This window comes from Sarcophilus harrisii, chromosome 6 (genome assembly GCF_902635505.1).
Source record: "Sarcophilus harrisii chromosome 6, mSarHar1.11, whole genome shotgun sequence".
NCBI classification, from domain to species: domain Eukaryota; kingdom Metazoa; phylum Chordata; class Mammalia; order Dasyuromorphia; family Dasyuridae; genus Sarcophilus; species Sarcophilus harrisii.
The window spans coordinates 11,020,208-11,036,398 of record NC_045431.1 but is presented as its reverse complement, the minus strand read 5'-3'; the positions used below and the strand labels follow the sequence as shown (position 1 = coordinate 11,036,398).

The following is a 16,191-nucleotide window of genomic DNA, read 5'->3' as shown; positions in this document are numbered from 1 at the left end:
TTGTCAGGGTAATATTTTTAAGTGTATAAAATATATAGGATTACAAAGGGAAGCCATCATATTGTAATAAAGGGATTCACAAGATTAAAAAAGTTTTTCACTTTGGGTCTGATTCATAGACACAAGCCTGTAAATAAAAGCCTTTTTATAGATGTTTAGGGTCCTTTCTAACTCTTTTAATTCCCTATACTTGTGAAAGATAGAACAGCTTTTCCCTCCCTTGAAATACCTCCTTTCTAATTTTCCATCAGTCAAAATGTTGCATTTTGTTCAAAATCCAACTCCAGTACTCTCTACCCCATAAAGTCTTTCATGATTACCCTCATCCAATCATTTTATAACATTTATAAGCTATTCCCCATAATGTAGGAAGTATGTGAAAGCATTAGGAAAACCTTGAAGTGGTATATAAACATAAGGAAATGTAGTATATACTCGCTTTATTTATTGTTTTTCGACTTTACAATTGTGGCCACTCAGCAAGCATGGGATATGGGGTCGGGAAACATGTTACGAGTCCCAGCTTTGACTCTTATTAGCAGATTCAACTTAGCAAGTCACAAAATGTCTCCGAGGCTCAGTTTCCTTACCTAGAATGTGCAAATATCCATACACTTATTCCTGACCTGTCAGAGGTTTTACCAAGAAAGGGCTTTGTAAACCTCTATACATCCAGGAGCCATTATTCTTTTCTCTGTGGTTACTTTATGGCAAGGGTCCTCAAACTTTTTAAATAGGGGGCCAGTTCACTGTCCCTCAGACTGTTGGAGGGCTGGACTATAGTAAAAACAAAAACTTTATCTTGTGGGCCTCTAAATAAACTTCATAACCCTGGGTGAGTGGGATAATGGTGAGCTGCCACATCTGGCCCGTGGGCCGTAGTTCTAGGACCCCTGCTTTATTATATATCTTGCCTCACTAAGGAAAGTAAAAGCCATCTGAGGAGAGGTTGGGTTACTTTCTTTTTGTATCTCCAAATCACTTACTCCAGGAAGAGCTCCTCAAAAAGACATTCAGAACTAATTAGTGGAAAAAATCAGTTAATTTCAGGTCAAAAAAACTAGTTCTAGATCTGCCAGTAATTCAGTTAAATTTAATTCCACAAACATCAAAGTGTCTATTATGTTCAAAGCACTGTGCTGGGAGCAAGGAAGACAAAGGAAAATATGACACATAACCAGTTTTCAGGCCATTTAAAGTCCCCTGGGATACATGTAGAAATAAGCCCAATAAAAGAGAGGGGGCTATAGTATGAGTATTGTTCTACGAGAAATATAACACGGCAGAAATTACTTTCACCTAATGGGGGAGGATAGTAAAGGAAGACCACATGAAGTAGGTGATGCTTGAACGAAGGAGAAACATCAAGAAATGGAGCTCAGAGGAGGGGGATTCATTGACATATGGGGATATAAACAGAAGCACAAGGACGGGACAGAGGGTAATTCAATTTAATTGCAGTTGGGGTTTGATTTGAGAAGGTCTTCAATGTCGGGGTCCTGGTAGGAATCATGGAGCCATACATGGAAAGCTTTTGAGTGGGGCAACGACCTGATTGGAACAGTGCATTGGGGAAATTGTTCACATAGCATTTTGAAGGCTGCTTTAGAACAGGGTCAGAATGAAGGAGAAAGACCAGTTAGTAGGCTATATCTTAGACAAAAGACTTAAGTTTCCTGGGTCTTGGCGTCTTCAAGCTCAAAATAAAAAAGAAAACTGGACTAAATGGTCTCTAAGGTGTTCTTTCTAAGTAGACTCTATAACAGGTTCTCCTCCTCCCTTATAGTATGTAATGCCCCAAAGGCCTTCAACAGAGATTGAAATGAAACTCATTATTTTTCTTCTCCAGTGCTAAAAAGAGGTTGGCTGTTCCAGTGTCATTTCTACTGCTAAAAATGCCATTGAGACCAGTGAGCAAAGGCCTTCTTTATCCCAATTGAGAACTCCTTTAAGGAAGGAAATCCCTAGAGGCTACAAGATCTTCCAGAAATGAAATATGAAAACGTTTCCACATACTTGTATCCCTTTGGTGTCAGGATGCACTTGGAGTCATGCTGGCAGGGGTTAAGGTCCTGGGCGCAAAAATCGAGTTTCTCTTCACACAACTCACCTGCAAACAGCAAACAGCATTAGTTTAGTGGGGAAGTTGCTATGAAAAGAAAATGAAATTTCAACAGTTTCCCTCTGGCGGCAAAATAATTCCAGTTGGCCAAAAGGTGACCTTTCTATAACTAACTCAGATGGAATTACATCTGTTGTTTTCTGTCTTTTTAACATTTTTTTTCCCCACTAGAAAAGAGTGACTCAGAATTACATCACATATTCATAGGTCTTTTCAGGTGATGAGAGAAATTACCGGGTAAGAACATTCCGAGAATATCCTACCTTTAGAATAATATCAACAATTCTAAACAGTGATGTTTCCGACTCACTCATCCAAATTACCAGGAACAGCATGTGGAAAAGAGGGTCAAATGAGACAAGTCATTCATCATCAGAGGGGCTGCAAGAAGCTCCTGAACAAAGCTATGATTTCATAAATGCAAGCATTTCCTATCATGCAGCAGCTCAGATATGCATGTCCATCTGGACTATTTATATTTACTGCCACATTTAGGCTTCTCTTAGAAAGATCCCTAAAGTAGAAGTAGCGACATGAGTTCACTTTTCTGATCTAAAACTACTTAGCATGATTCTGTGATTTCCATGGAATATGAGACTTACCAATTCCTTCTATAATCTATCAAGTCGACCAGAAGGGTGCAAACTACCTTAATAGCAAGTCCTGTTTCCTTGTTCTGCCTCACTTCTTGACTGTATGTGGACTTCAGAGCGTGCCCAAGTACTCTGGGCCTTTTTTTTCGGTCCGTTTACTATGTGGCAACGAAAGGTTTTTTTCAGCTAATCAATTGTTATGTTACTTCTATAACACTTTGCAAACTATAAAGTGATATATATATATAAATGCTAGTTATTATTTTATGTTTAATTTAATTTCTAGTTGTTTTTATGTAACAAATGAATCCCAAATGGCTTGATCAAATAAACCACTGGTCATTTTCCAAAGAGCAACATGGACTTTCATTTACTGCAAGCTGGGGATTGAATATCATTAATTACATTAACAATTAACTACGTTTGGTGCTTTCAGTGGAATTTCTTTATAAGAAATGTGTACTTAAAAATAAGCATGTGCTAGTGAGGAGATGTAGTTCCAGTGGTTCTCTAGTGCTTACCAGATCTAGTCTAAACAATTTAGAATGGCCTTCAGGGCTCATCCCGAGTTGTTGAGAATTCAGCATGGCCTAGCCTCAAGGCTGGGATGCCCGAGGCTCAAGTCCCACTGTCCTCAGCTTATGTGTCACCTGGGCAAGCCCTTAACATCTCAGTGGTGGAGATATTTACTCTTGAAGACTACGGAAGATGCAAAGAGAGAAGTAGCTCCTTTATCTGGGGATTTCCAATCAGTGAACCCACAGGTCCAATTCCTATCTATCCCCTGCCTAGTCAGCCTTTCCATCATCTCACTTCTCACTGTACATTTCTTGCTATAGTGAAATGGGACCAGCCACCACTCTTCCTTCATCAATAACATGCTTTCTGGCTTCTGTACTGCTTTCAATACACTACCTACGATATCCCCCCCTCTCACCCCAGCTATTCTTCACAATCTGACTCATCGGGCAGCTTTTCCATAAATCTTCCATGACCCCATTTTGCATATTTTTTATGCTTTCACCTTCTTTATTTAATAATGGTTAATTGTGTCTTACTCTTTCCCTATTCAATTAAGAGAACATGTCTTGTTGATTTATGTATTTCCCCTCAGTCCCTGGAACATTTCTTTGTAGAAAGTAGATACTTTACAAATACTTACTGAATTGAACTTACTTTTGGAAACTTCTTTAGCAATTAAAAAACATACATAGCCAACTAATACATGACTTTGGATATATTTCAGGCCGTATCATCTTGCTTGAAATATACCAATGTAGAAGCCAGATTTAATATAGTTATTCTTTCTAGAATAACCTTGGCTTTATCTGGAAAAGAAGCATTTCAAAAAAAAGGATCTTCATCACAGACCATTTAAAAACAAGTCTCGCTTAAGACAGCAACATGTCCATCGAGAATCACTCTGATTCTCCATGAATCGATGTGTATGTTTTGAAAATAAAAAGCTTTAATTAAAAAGAGATAATCACCGTGAAGGGGATGACTCAGAGGTATTTCTCATTTTTGTTTGAGAGCTCAGCCTGATGCCATCTCTCAGAATGGACCCACTTGGGAGCATGTTCAGGTTTTCTGTGAATGTTTCCTGCCCACTGTCCACCTGGAGAGGAAAGGCTTTTCCACTGGTTGCTGAGGCAGCTTGAGCATGTATATAAAATAAAGGCTCCAATGACCCCCCCACCCCCCCCCCCACCCCTTGCTCTCTTTCTCATCATGCTGTGTCCCAGTGAGGAGCAAATAACCTCTAGGTAAGGAAAACACCGGTGGCCCGTTCATATCATCCACGGTTAGATAAAGCCATCATTGCTTTGCTCTTACTTCTGTCTCTGGAGTATTTATGAAAAAGTACTGGAGACTAATGGACTAAGCTGTGACCCAGTGAGCTTCCAAAGGCCAGGAAGGGACCAAGAAGTCCTAGATCTGAAAGCCAACGCTCCTGGTCTTCTGTATGCATGCTCACTTATGGCTTGGAAGCCATCAGAATACCAAGGATCAGAAACAGTCACAGAAAACCCAGTCTTGCCCTAGAGTTCCCCTGGGGGATTGCTTCATCCTGAATACTCTCTCCCCTCATCAAGCCTGGGTTCCCATTGACCAATTCTTCCTTATTTCTATTTTAAGTTATTTGAGGGGAAAAAAATTGAAAGGATACTTTAGAAATCAGTTCTGATAATCTCTTTTGTTAAAACATTCTCTAAGGAAATTTTTAGAAGCTGCATGTTGGTGGGGAGTAATTTTCTTTACTAACAAATAGCATTGTATGTGAATATCAGGCTAGAGGCAGCTGAGGAAGTCAAAGGGCTGATGGGGAAAAAGAGATGCTTTCCTCCCTCTTCAAGAGTGACATGGGCAGGAAGATCTATACAACAAGACTATATGAACTCTTCAAGTCTTGACTAGTTTTAAGTCTGTGATTTTATGAAGTTAATTCCATATAAAGGCAAAGAAATACAACTGTATGGTTTGCTTATTTACTTTTCCTATTTCTATAAAATAGAGTGAAGGGCAGGAAGGCTGAGGTGAGAAACAAGAGAGGAAACTCTTCAAGGGAAGAGTCTGGGAAAACAGGTGGCTCCCTCAGCCTAAAAGCTTCTGGTAGTCCGGGAGGCTCAGAACCCAGGAACAGAAATAGACGTTGCATTAGATCTTACCCAATATTAATGTAGACTATCTATCTATAGGCTACATGTAAAATTTATAGGCATTCATATAGACATGCACAAAAATACGTGAGTGTGTGTGTGTGTGTACATGTATGTATATATCAATTTGACAGCTGAGAAAAAAAATCAAACTGGTCTAAAGTTCCTTAATCAGTTCTTTGGTCTCCACCAGAGATAGTTGTATAAAACTTTCATATATACTTGTTACCTTTAGCATATTTCTTAGAGTTCCATTTTCTAAGTTTGTTATTCCTAAAATAAGTTTTAGGATTGAGTAGTCTTCAATGCAACAAACTTTTATGTTAAACATTTATTATATACCCGGCATTGTGCTCGGTGCCAAGATACATGTTAAACTAGGCCTTCCATGTTCCCAGGGAGCTGAGAATCTTTTGTGTGGAAAATAACCCGTGCATGCAAATTTAAGTTTTATATACATGTATCTGTAATGTAAGTATATTTGTGCTGCTCTTGTTCAGTCATTTCAGTCTAACTTTGTGCCCTTATTTGGGGGGTTCCTGACAGAAATACTAGAGGGATTTGCCATTTTCTTCTCTAACTCGTTTACAGATGAGGGACCTGAGGCAAATGGAGTTAAATTACCCAGAATCATCCCCCTTGTGTCTGAGGCCAGATTAGAACTCAGGAAGAGGAGGCACCCTGACTGTTCTAGCCCCAGCTGCTTGTAACATTTTGAACGTGGGAGTAGGGGAAGCCTCTTTTCCCTTCCCTCTCTCCCACAGGCCATTTTGGAGATTCCAGACTTTTCCAGAGGAAAAAGCCTCAGACTGAGCATTATGTTCCCTACACCAGCTTCTCCCTTTGCACTTCTCCATATTGTGGTCATTTCTCAGTTCACTGAGACATCAGCCACAGGCCTTGCTGGTGCACAAGCTCTGGACTAGTCGAGACCTGGAGGAGTTTCGAGAGGCTCTTGAGTCCAGCCCTTTTACCTGGGGATGGGCTCGGGACCACACAGTCAGTTGGTGCCCGACACAGTATCTGAACTCAGTTCTTCCTGACTCAAGTCCAGAACTCTATTGAGGTCTCCACTGGGAAAGCCATGGGCACCAGGGGTCCGAGTGGGAATCTGCACATGCATGCCCATGAAAGGGGTTCAACCCCCTCTTCTTATAGAAACTGAGCCAACTGGGTAAATGTCTCACCTGAGGCAGGAGCAGTAGGGTCAGGTCCTTTTGAGAGGGAACAAATGATGCTAAACTCCCCTGAACACTCCTTGCATGGTGTCCCACTGAACATAATCTACAACCTTCAACGTGGCCATTGAGACTCACGCCAACAGCCGCCTTCCATCTTTCATGTTCCAAGGCTTCCCTACGTGCAGTGGCCACTCAAGCCCGCCCCGTGTCCATCTGCCACTGGCTGCTTTTGCTCTAAACTCCCCTTCCTGTTCAAATGTTCTCTGCCTCTGCAATCCTGCTTCCAGTCACCCTTCTTTTCACATCCCATATCTTTCCCCAATTGTTCCCCGATCTCTCTGAATAACTGCCCACGCTTTCTCTTTCTTCTGAACTCCACACACTTTATTTTTTTTACCTCTGCTATGTTTTTTTTAAACTAATATTTCTTTGTTTTATCTCTCAAAATCTCAGGATTTATAAGATCCTTTAGGAGAAAAAGACATCATATTCACTATTTTAGGACTTAAAGGCTGCTATGGACATCATAGGGTCTCAGTAAACTTTAATGAAATTTAATTATGGAAATCAAAGTGGTCTTAATTTGAATTTACAAAGGGGGACTGACTGAACAGAGGTATAACACTCAGGGATGCCTTCCTCTGATGCTATAGATGAGAATATGAAAGTGCTGCTCTTTGTTCTGTTATTATAGTAATTATTTTATCAATTATCCTCCAAACGAATCTTTCCATGTGTTAGGTAAAGTCCCAAGTGAATTCTTTGGATTTTTTTTTTTTAACTTGTAAGCCCTAAATTAAAAAAAAAAAAAATTCTCCAATAAGACAATCCAACATTCTCTGAAGTCTGACATCTAGACCAATTAAAAACAAAAACACTCTATTTTTGGCTCCCGACATCCTTTTATTGATATCTATTGGCTTCTATCTCTTATCCAATGACTTGCTCAACTTAAACAAATAATGACCCAAAGGATATTATAACTCACTGGCTCACCACGACTGTTTTACTTCCTGAATTGCAGCTTAATAAATATTTGCTGCACTGAAAGTGATTGTCTTCCCTTTTAGCAAGGCATTTTATTTCCTTAGCTTCAGATTTGCCTATCTATCTGGCCAAAATGCTGATATATAATCAATGTAATTAAATATTACCATGTAATTAGGAATGACCAAGATTAGAAATATTTAGAAATACTGAAAAACTTGAAATGTAAACAGATGTAGAAAAGGACTGTAGCATATGGACCTTGTGATATGATACAGAGTAAGAGTAACAAACATTATGGTTACCTGAATGTTAAAGGGGAGCCATTTTAAAAATTTAAGTAGTTGAAAATGTTAATTTTATGAGCTTTGTTATTGTTTAAAGAGAATTTTATAACATTTATTTTTAATAAAATTTATAAAGTTCATGATATATGAATTTGAGTTATATATTGCTCAAATTTCCAATTTTATTTCTCTTAGGATACTAAATCTTTGGATTAAATTAAATCAAATGAACTCTACTTTCCTATTATACATTATTTTTTTCCTAGTTTTTAAGCACTCACACTTGAACTTCTGTGAGCTCACAGTATTCCTGCCTACAGAAATTTAGTTGAAGACTAAAGTAGAGAAACACTGAGAAGTTCAGGGACTAATATCAAAGAATAGTTGTTCACATAATACTTCATTGAAATGTTTCCAAACACTGGCCTGGGACCATACCTCGGTGGGATTTCTAAAAGCCACCCATAGAGGGAAGAGAAAGTAGCTGGTCTGCTATTTGGTTCCAAGGCCTCCTAAGGCCAAACAAAGTAACCTGTCTCCTTATATCAACCACTAAACTAGTCCTACGGTCACTGGGAAACTGCATTTTGAGTCTGGAAAGTAAACGGTTCCAAAAACGCTGATTATTCCTGTTGAGGTCCAGTCAAAAAAGAATATCAAAAGCCAATCATATCAGTCGGTTCCTTTGTAATGAACCCCACAAGACTTCAGTAAGTGCCACGTTCCAGGGGAGGGCTAGGGAAAGCCGTCTGCCAAGATAAAGGCTGACAGCGATCTTAGACTTGGGCTCATCAAAGCCCAGATTAAATGAGTGTCCCTGTGTGCAAGACTGAATGCAGTGGATTTAATTCATTGGTTATTCATAAGTTTCTCTGTAGGTCAAAAGAAAGAATGGCTTTGCAGGAAGAGCATTATTCTGGCCACTCCCTCGCTCGACTCCATCCCTGCCAAGCCCATCTTGAGTTAAGGGCATATCATGCCTGAAATATACCAGAAAAAATGTCAAAATAAAGATTTTAAGTGGTGTTTTCCGTGCTAGAGGTCCATGAAGCTCTAAAGTTCTTCTTGGTTGGACCAATAAATTCAGTGGGAAGAAAACCTGACTTCAGAAAGTGATCAAGCATTAGGTTCTCCCACTAATTGTCCATTCAACTTGGGCTCTTGGGCCAATGATGGGTTCTTTGAGATTCTGGGTCTCCTCATTTGTAAAATGGGGATGTTACAGGATTGGGATATACATGCATACATTCGTGCATGTTTGTGTATGTGTATATGTAAGAGAAAAAAATGCAAGTGAAAGCGTTTTGAAAATCATAAAGAAGCGGATGATTGCCATCTACAGTTGTGATTATTAGTAACACAGGCCGTTCTCTCTGGTCAGGTTCGGCCGAGCCACACTGAGATTAACCATAGCCAACATTTACACAACACTTAACGATCTGCAGTGTACTTTACACACAGCCTCTCCTTTGATCTTCACAAAGCCCCTGGATGACAGGTGCTGTTACTTTTTTTTTTTTTTTTTAATAAATGAAAAAGCTGAGGCATTAAAAGTGACTTGTTCAGAGGGAGACAGCTTGTGTCTGAGGCAGGAGGAGTCAAACTCCAGCATTCTCGATTACCAGTTCATCATTCTATCACTGTGCTCCAACTCACTGGCAGTTTATAGTTAAAAAAGAAAAATTACTTTTAACAACAAGAAAATACACCTGCCTCCCAAGCTTGCAGATTCTAGTTTTTGCTCCCTCTGAAGCGGGCTAGTTCTGCAGAGGGGAGTGTAGAACACAGGGACTCCTTAAAGATGTTTAGAAGCTAATTGTATAGGAGTTTTATTTTCTAGTAATATCAGGGGGTCATTGTAGAGCATCTTGGGAAACGTGAAACAATCCTGAAGAGCTAATATTGTTACAGCTAGATGATGCGATTTATAGAGCCCTGGATTCAGAATCAAGAAAACGCAAAGGTATGAGCTCAAATCTGACTTCAGATCCTAGCTGTGTGACCCTGCACATGTCACTCAACCCTGTTTGCCTCAGTTTCCTCATTTGTAAAATGAGCCGGAGAAGGAAATGACAAATAACTCCAGTATGTTTGCCAAGAAAACCTCAAATGGGGTCACAGAGAGTCAGATTTAACTAAAATGGTTCAATGACAACATTGAAAAGCTAAAGGCCCAGAGGGAATAGACCAGCTGTTCCTTGTAAAATGAAGGGGTCGGGATGATGTCTGGTGTCCATCCCACCTCTAAAATTCATGTCGATTGTCTTTCATTTGAGAGAGGACCAAAGACATCCCAAGATGATAATTTGGCATAAATTGGATTTAAAGGGAGCAGAGTTGCACCAAGTTGTCAGCCTCATACTCCCTTCTAAAGTAATGGTCTAGTGGCAAGCCATCAGTCATGATGATTGACATGGCTGGGATGGCATATCTGGCTAGACTGCCCATCTCCCAGCTCCTGCCCGCTTCAGCTGCCCTCATGGCCTGTGGGACAAACTATTCTTATTCACCCACTCTGTAGGAGGAGGTTTTCATTGACTGATGGATGGGTCAGAGATCCAATATTTTAGGATTTCATTGATTCTCAAAACTATCATGAGATGCAATACACAAAGAGCTCTGTAAAACATGACTCACTATAGAAAGACTGGCTATAATTTATCAACGGGAAGCTGCCAATTAGAGTCTCCCTGCAGCAATCTCTTAGGGGGAGGTCTTCTTAACCTGAAGCAAGATGTCGGTAGTTGGCCAAAGATGAATCCTGCCCCCTCCCACCTGCCGAGAGAGAAATGAAGGACCCAAAATGTTCAACGCAACACACGCTTTTGGACATCGGGAATTTGGGAATTCTCTGTGCTTGACTAAATCACTCATGTTTCTCTCTTTTTGTTCCATTCAATGGGCAAGGGGAAAACAAATGCTTGTTAATTGAAAAAAAATTACTTCAAAAACAATAAAGTGACAATCACCTGGTACATTTAAAATCAGGGTGAATAGACCGATGAATGGATCAAAGAAAAATTCAGTTTTCAATTGGAGGCTGAGAGCAAAGTACAATGGGAAGTCTCCCTAAAACTTCCCTTTCCTCATCTGAAAAATGTAGGGTTGCATCATTTGGTCTCTGTGGTCCCTTATGTTTTTAAATGTATGATTCTATGACTATATATCTTCAGGGTGTCCATATAATAACATTATAATGTTGCTTAAATTTAGCTGTAAAAAGGAGAGTGATCATAATAATCTTAATTTATGTAGTTTTTAGAGGTATATGAACACCCTGAAGATATACAGTCATAGGACCATAGATTTAAAAACATAATTATTTGATCCAAGTTGGAAAAGTTCTGAAAAGCATTTTTCAGATAATCTTCCTTTCTGCAAAAGCTGTTTTAGGAAAAGAGTAAGTCTACACATGTTGCTAGAGTTACTTTGGGAGGGGAAAGGAATTAATAAATGTCTATGGCTGACTTTAAAATGTTACTTTATAAGTAAAACCAACTAGGATTTCCTCATTTTCCCTAAGAGAACTTTCATTATATTTACAGCACATTTAAAGTAGATGGAATAGGAGAACATGGATGGGTCTCGGCTATTTTTCCAAAGGTATTTTTTTGGATCCAAGGTATTCTTGTCCATAACAGATAAATCATTTAGGAACTTGAGCTCTCTGTGAGGGGTAGAACTGAATGAAAGACTTGCATTTCTACAATCTCTCCTTCTGCAGAGGATGCCCTCCCTACTACAGCACTGAGGCAACAAAAGACAAAACAAAATAAATAATCTCTTCCCCAAGCCCTAGTTTTAGGGGAACTCAGGGACCTGAGAGTAAACTGTAGGAAAACAATAAAACACAATGTTCTCCAGTTAGCTATAACTGCGGACTCTCCTTCTTATGACATTGCTGGGTCATAAAGTCAATCCCTCACTCATAAGTCAAAGACGACCCACTAGCACATCTCTGGAGCTTCTAACAATCTGTGGGTCCACTCATACTAGTTTTCCTATTTAAGATGTACCCGTGGCAGAGCTTAGTTATTTTTCAAACAGAAAGGAAAGTTAATTTTGATAACTAAAGAGACATAACTTAGAGCAACAATCAACCAGACTGCTCTCACTGAACTTTATTATATGGGACATTTTAAAATAAGTTTCAGGAGAGGCACGAAAGTTTGGTTGGTCTGCAGAATCCCCAGGGCATAATGCAGATATTGGAGACTCAGATTGGTCTTTTAATGTTTTCATCCTTCACTACTGCTTATGCCCAGAAAACACCTTAACAAACCTAATTAGAATACAGTATTGCTCTCTGTAAATATGAAGATGTAAAGAGGGATATAGCAATTTGGGCACAGAGAAAAGATTTGCTTAGTGATCAAGGATGGTCCTTGTTCTACTACTTCATGTAAGGGATACTTCATAAGTGCTTTTGATCACAGTAAAGCAAACCTACTAGATGACAAAAATTAAAAAAAAAAATCTCTTCAATCACATAGGGACCAGAACCGCGTTCCAGAAAGCAACTGAAATCAGAAGGGCACACAAGTGAGATCCCTGCTCAAAATCCCCTGGAAAGGGGTGAGCAATTGCTGTTCTATGACATTAGTGAGAGAGTGGAATGACACCATATCTTCAATTTTATATGCACATATTTTCTCATATATTGGAGGGGCAGAGTGGACTCAGAAATGGAGGAAATGGGTAGGAAAAATGCTGACCTACTACAAGAGACCATTCCTCATTCTCCTGGTTATTAGTGCTTTCTTCTTTACATCGCTTTTCTTCGATTGTCTACTAACTCACTAGGATCTTCATATCTCCTGCTTATTTACCAACTTGTCAAGATTGCATCTTGCCAGGAAAATAGAGGCTCTTTAAAGGTCAAAATAAATAAATAAGGAAAAGAAAAATCATTTTGTTTTTGTATCCCAGAGTCCAGAACAATTCCTTGCACATAGTAGGTGGTTCAAGGTTTGTGGAATTGAGGTTTAGGAAATTTTTAGATAAAGTAAATCTAGGAATCCCTATGACATCTTTTTTTGTGATTTCTATTGGCTTAAGTTATTCATTTCTCTTGCCTGGTCTGTTCAAGATTAAACTAAAATTCATTAAAATTTATAAACATAGGTAGATCACAAAAATAAGTCTCTGGAAATTCATCGCAAACAGTGAATTATTAGTAACTATCTCTGAATGAAGTGACTCTGACCTGCTAGAAAGCCATTTCTTGCATTTGATGTGTTCCTTTTTTTTTTTTTTTTTTCCAGAATGGGATTTTATGCCATTAAGTAAAAACTTAACATTTTCACAATATTTTATAACTTTTACATAGAATGTTCTTTTCCCCCCTAGAATATGTAATATATGGCTTTTTGTTCCCATTTTACAGATGAGGAAATTAACATTTTGAAAGCCACGTGATAAATTTATGACTACGGAGCAAAAAAGTGGCAGAAGTACAATTTAAACAGTCTCCTGATTCCCAGTTCAATACCATTTTTACTATGCCACAGCCTACATCAGTTTAATAATAAATGGATGTTGCTATAATTTGTATCTAGTGCTCTGAAATGTATCCTATTACTTTGGAATAATTAATTCACCTTCAAGATAGGAGTAATAAATTCCCCAGAAATAGTTTATTCCCCAGCAGGACAAAACTCATTATCATTAAACCCCTTTAAACCTAACTTAAGCACAGCCCTTTGATCTACTTCATTATAAGTGAATTTTTGGTATTGGCCTTTTGTGGATTAAATAAGATGATGCTCAATTTCCCCTTAATTTTAACAGTGTATAAATCTTGCTCTCCAAGAGTATGAAGGATGGAAGAAATATAAACACTTGTAAAATATGACTATATTCTAGCTCGTGACACTTATGTCCCATAATAATCAGAGAAGCAAATTTACTCATCATTCATGCTCTCAAGAACATAGGGGAAAAAAGACTGATAAAGAACATTCTAAAAGTTATAAATATATGGGAATAAAAGTATATTGTTAATATTGCTCTCCCTACTTATTGTTTTTTAAAAATATTTAAACAAATTCAGGATTTCTGTGGATTTTCCCTTATTGTAACCAAGCTTTGATTGTCTATCCTGCCTATAATCTCTTGGAAGTTCCCCTCAATGGAGGGGGGGGGAGGACTTGCCTCATTTTGTCTTTGTGTTTAAAAAATGACAATGGAGCATCAGGCTGTCTGTGATTTATTCCGCTCTTTGGCTTTCCAGCTGGCAGAGAACTCAAAGCCAGAGCTCAAAACTTGCACTTTCCAGATGACACTTAGACTTGTGGAGTTTAGATGATTCGTGTCTGGGGCAGGGCCGGAGCCTGGAGCCTCTCTGGAGAGACGTTCTCTTCCCACTGGACCCTCCTGTCTCCCTCCCCCACGCCAGCCAGGTCTCCACTTAATGCATTTCTTTGAGGATATCTTTTATCTGTTCCTCCATGATAGCTCTATGCTGCCATCTCATTTTAGCATGAGTAGGATGGCTGGTCCCCAAGGCCCACGTTCTCCTACTCGGTTCTCGGGCTCATATTACCAAGCTGGAGAACCTGGTGTCCCTTGGCTGAGCAGAGAACCAGACAGCCCGCTGTCAGAAGGCCGGCCTAAGAAAAGTTATCACCAGAGCAGGGACGACCAGGGATGGATTCTGTGTCTTCTGATAAGTGAAGGGGCTGGGGAAGGACTCCCATCACGGAGGGATCACAGTAAGGGAAATTGAAGCTGGAAAAGATCCCAGAGGCTGCCAGGGCTAACTTGCTGGTTTTCAAATAAGGGAAGAAAAGGAAATTAGGAACTCATTGACTTCCCTACTAAAGTAAATACATAGACATTGTGGCCCTGAAAGCGGGCTGGGTTTGGATTCTGAGGGTCTTGGCTGGAACACTGGCTCACTACTCATTATCTGGGGGATCATGGACCAGAAACTTAATGTCTTCACACCTCAGGTCATCTGTGAAATGAGAGGGTTGGGGAGCTCAGTAGGGCTACTAAATAAAACCCATATAAGAATCCCTGTAGGCTCCATATTGATTTAGAAATCCTAAATGAACAGAATCTGTGTTTCACTATATTTTTATTTATTTTGTTAATTTTATTTTAATGTGGTTCAGGCAACGTTCAGGAGCATTGGGGGGGCCCCCAGGGCCCAAGGGGATGTGTGTTTGGATATAAATGTGTTTGTCAACTCTGGGCTACAAAGACTCTGATATTTCTTCCAGCTATACCTATGTCCTTTGGTCATAAATTCGAAGTAACTAATTTATTATAAAACTCTAAAGAACAAAAACCAATTACACGTTATATATAAAATATACCTTTATGATAGCTTGGCTTTTGTTTTCTAGGTGAAATTAAAGTCTGTTTAATAATTCTTCAGGAACACAGGCTTATTTCTACTGCTTTCATAGAGAAACCCTTTATTTCAAGGATTCCTAAAATTTTTGGTATTTCACGGACTGTGGGAGTCTGATAAAATTAATGATTCCTTTCTCAGAACGATGGTTTTAAATATGACAGTAAAATACATAGGATTATGAAAGAATCAATCATATTAAAATGTGTGGCTGTGGTTCAGTTGTGTCCAATTCTGTGTGACTTCATTTGGGGTTTTTTTTGGCAGAGATATTGGAGCAATTTGCCATTTTCTTCTCCAGCTCCTTTTTAGAGATGAGAGACACTTTTCAGTGTCAGGAATTCAGAGGCAGGGTTAAGTGGCTTGCCCAGGGTCACACAGTAAGTGTCTGAGGCCAGATCTGAACTCAGAATGACGTCTTCCTGATTTTAAACCCACACCAGCGAGCTGGCAATACACAAATTAATTCAAGTGTTTAGAGCTTAGGTTACTGCCTTTGAAAATATTTTCAAAATAGCTCTTTAATCTTAAAATGACATTATGCTGGTCCTTCTCCAATTCTATCACATTTCCACTGGCCACTGAAAGCATCAAAGGAAAGGGACAGTTTAGGCATGATTTTAAGTCTACATGGCAAGAATTCATCAGTGTGGTTAGTTCCCCAGAGTCAGATCTCACTATCTTAGACGGATGTTGACTCGCCCATCGCCATATAGCTGAAAAGCCAGGGGCTCAGTTGTCCTCCAACACAGAACACTTCTGCATTTTACACATTATTTGGATAGCCCTGTGATTTCTTAAGCATCAGGGATAAGAAGGATGATGTCTACTTCACTCATTTGTTGGAAAGACATCATGGCAGAGCACAGGTCTTAGAGTTCCAGTCCCTGAGTTTTGCCACTTACTAGCCATGTGGTCTTGGGCAGTTAGTTTCCACATTTGTAAAATGGATATAATATTATTAGTGGCACTTGCTATGCCTCCAGTGTTGTGGGGGAAAA

At 39.2% G+C, this 16,191-nt stretch overlaps 1 protein-coding gene across 5 annotated transcripts in view; it reads right to left on the bottom strand.

Annotated features, from left to right (window-relative positions):
• Window positions 1–16,191, bottom strand: part of SLIT2 (slit guidance ligand 2) — a 338,313-nt gene that overhangs the window by 30,404 nt on the left and 291,718 nt on the right. For all 5 annotated transcript variants that reach the window (XM_031942954.1, XM_031942956.1, XM_031942958.1 and 2 more), the window contains one exon: window positions 2,017–2,110. In XM_031942954.1, the coding sequence (XP_031798814.1) occupies window positions 2,017–2,110 (94 nt within the window). The remainder of the gene's footprint in view (window positions 1–2,016; window positions 2,111–16,191) is intronic.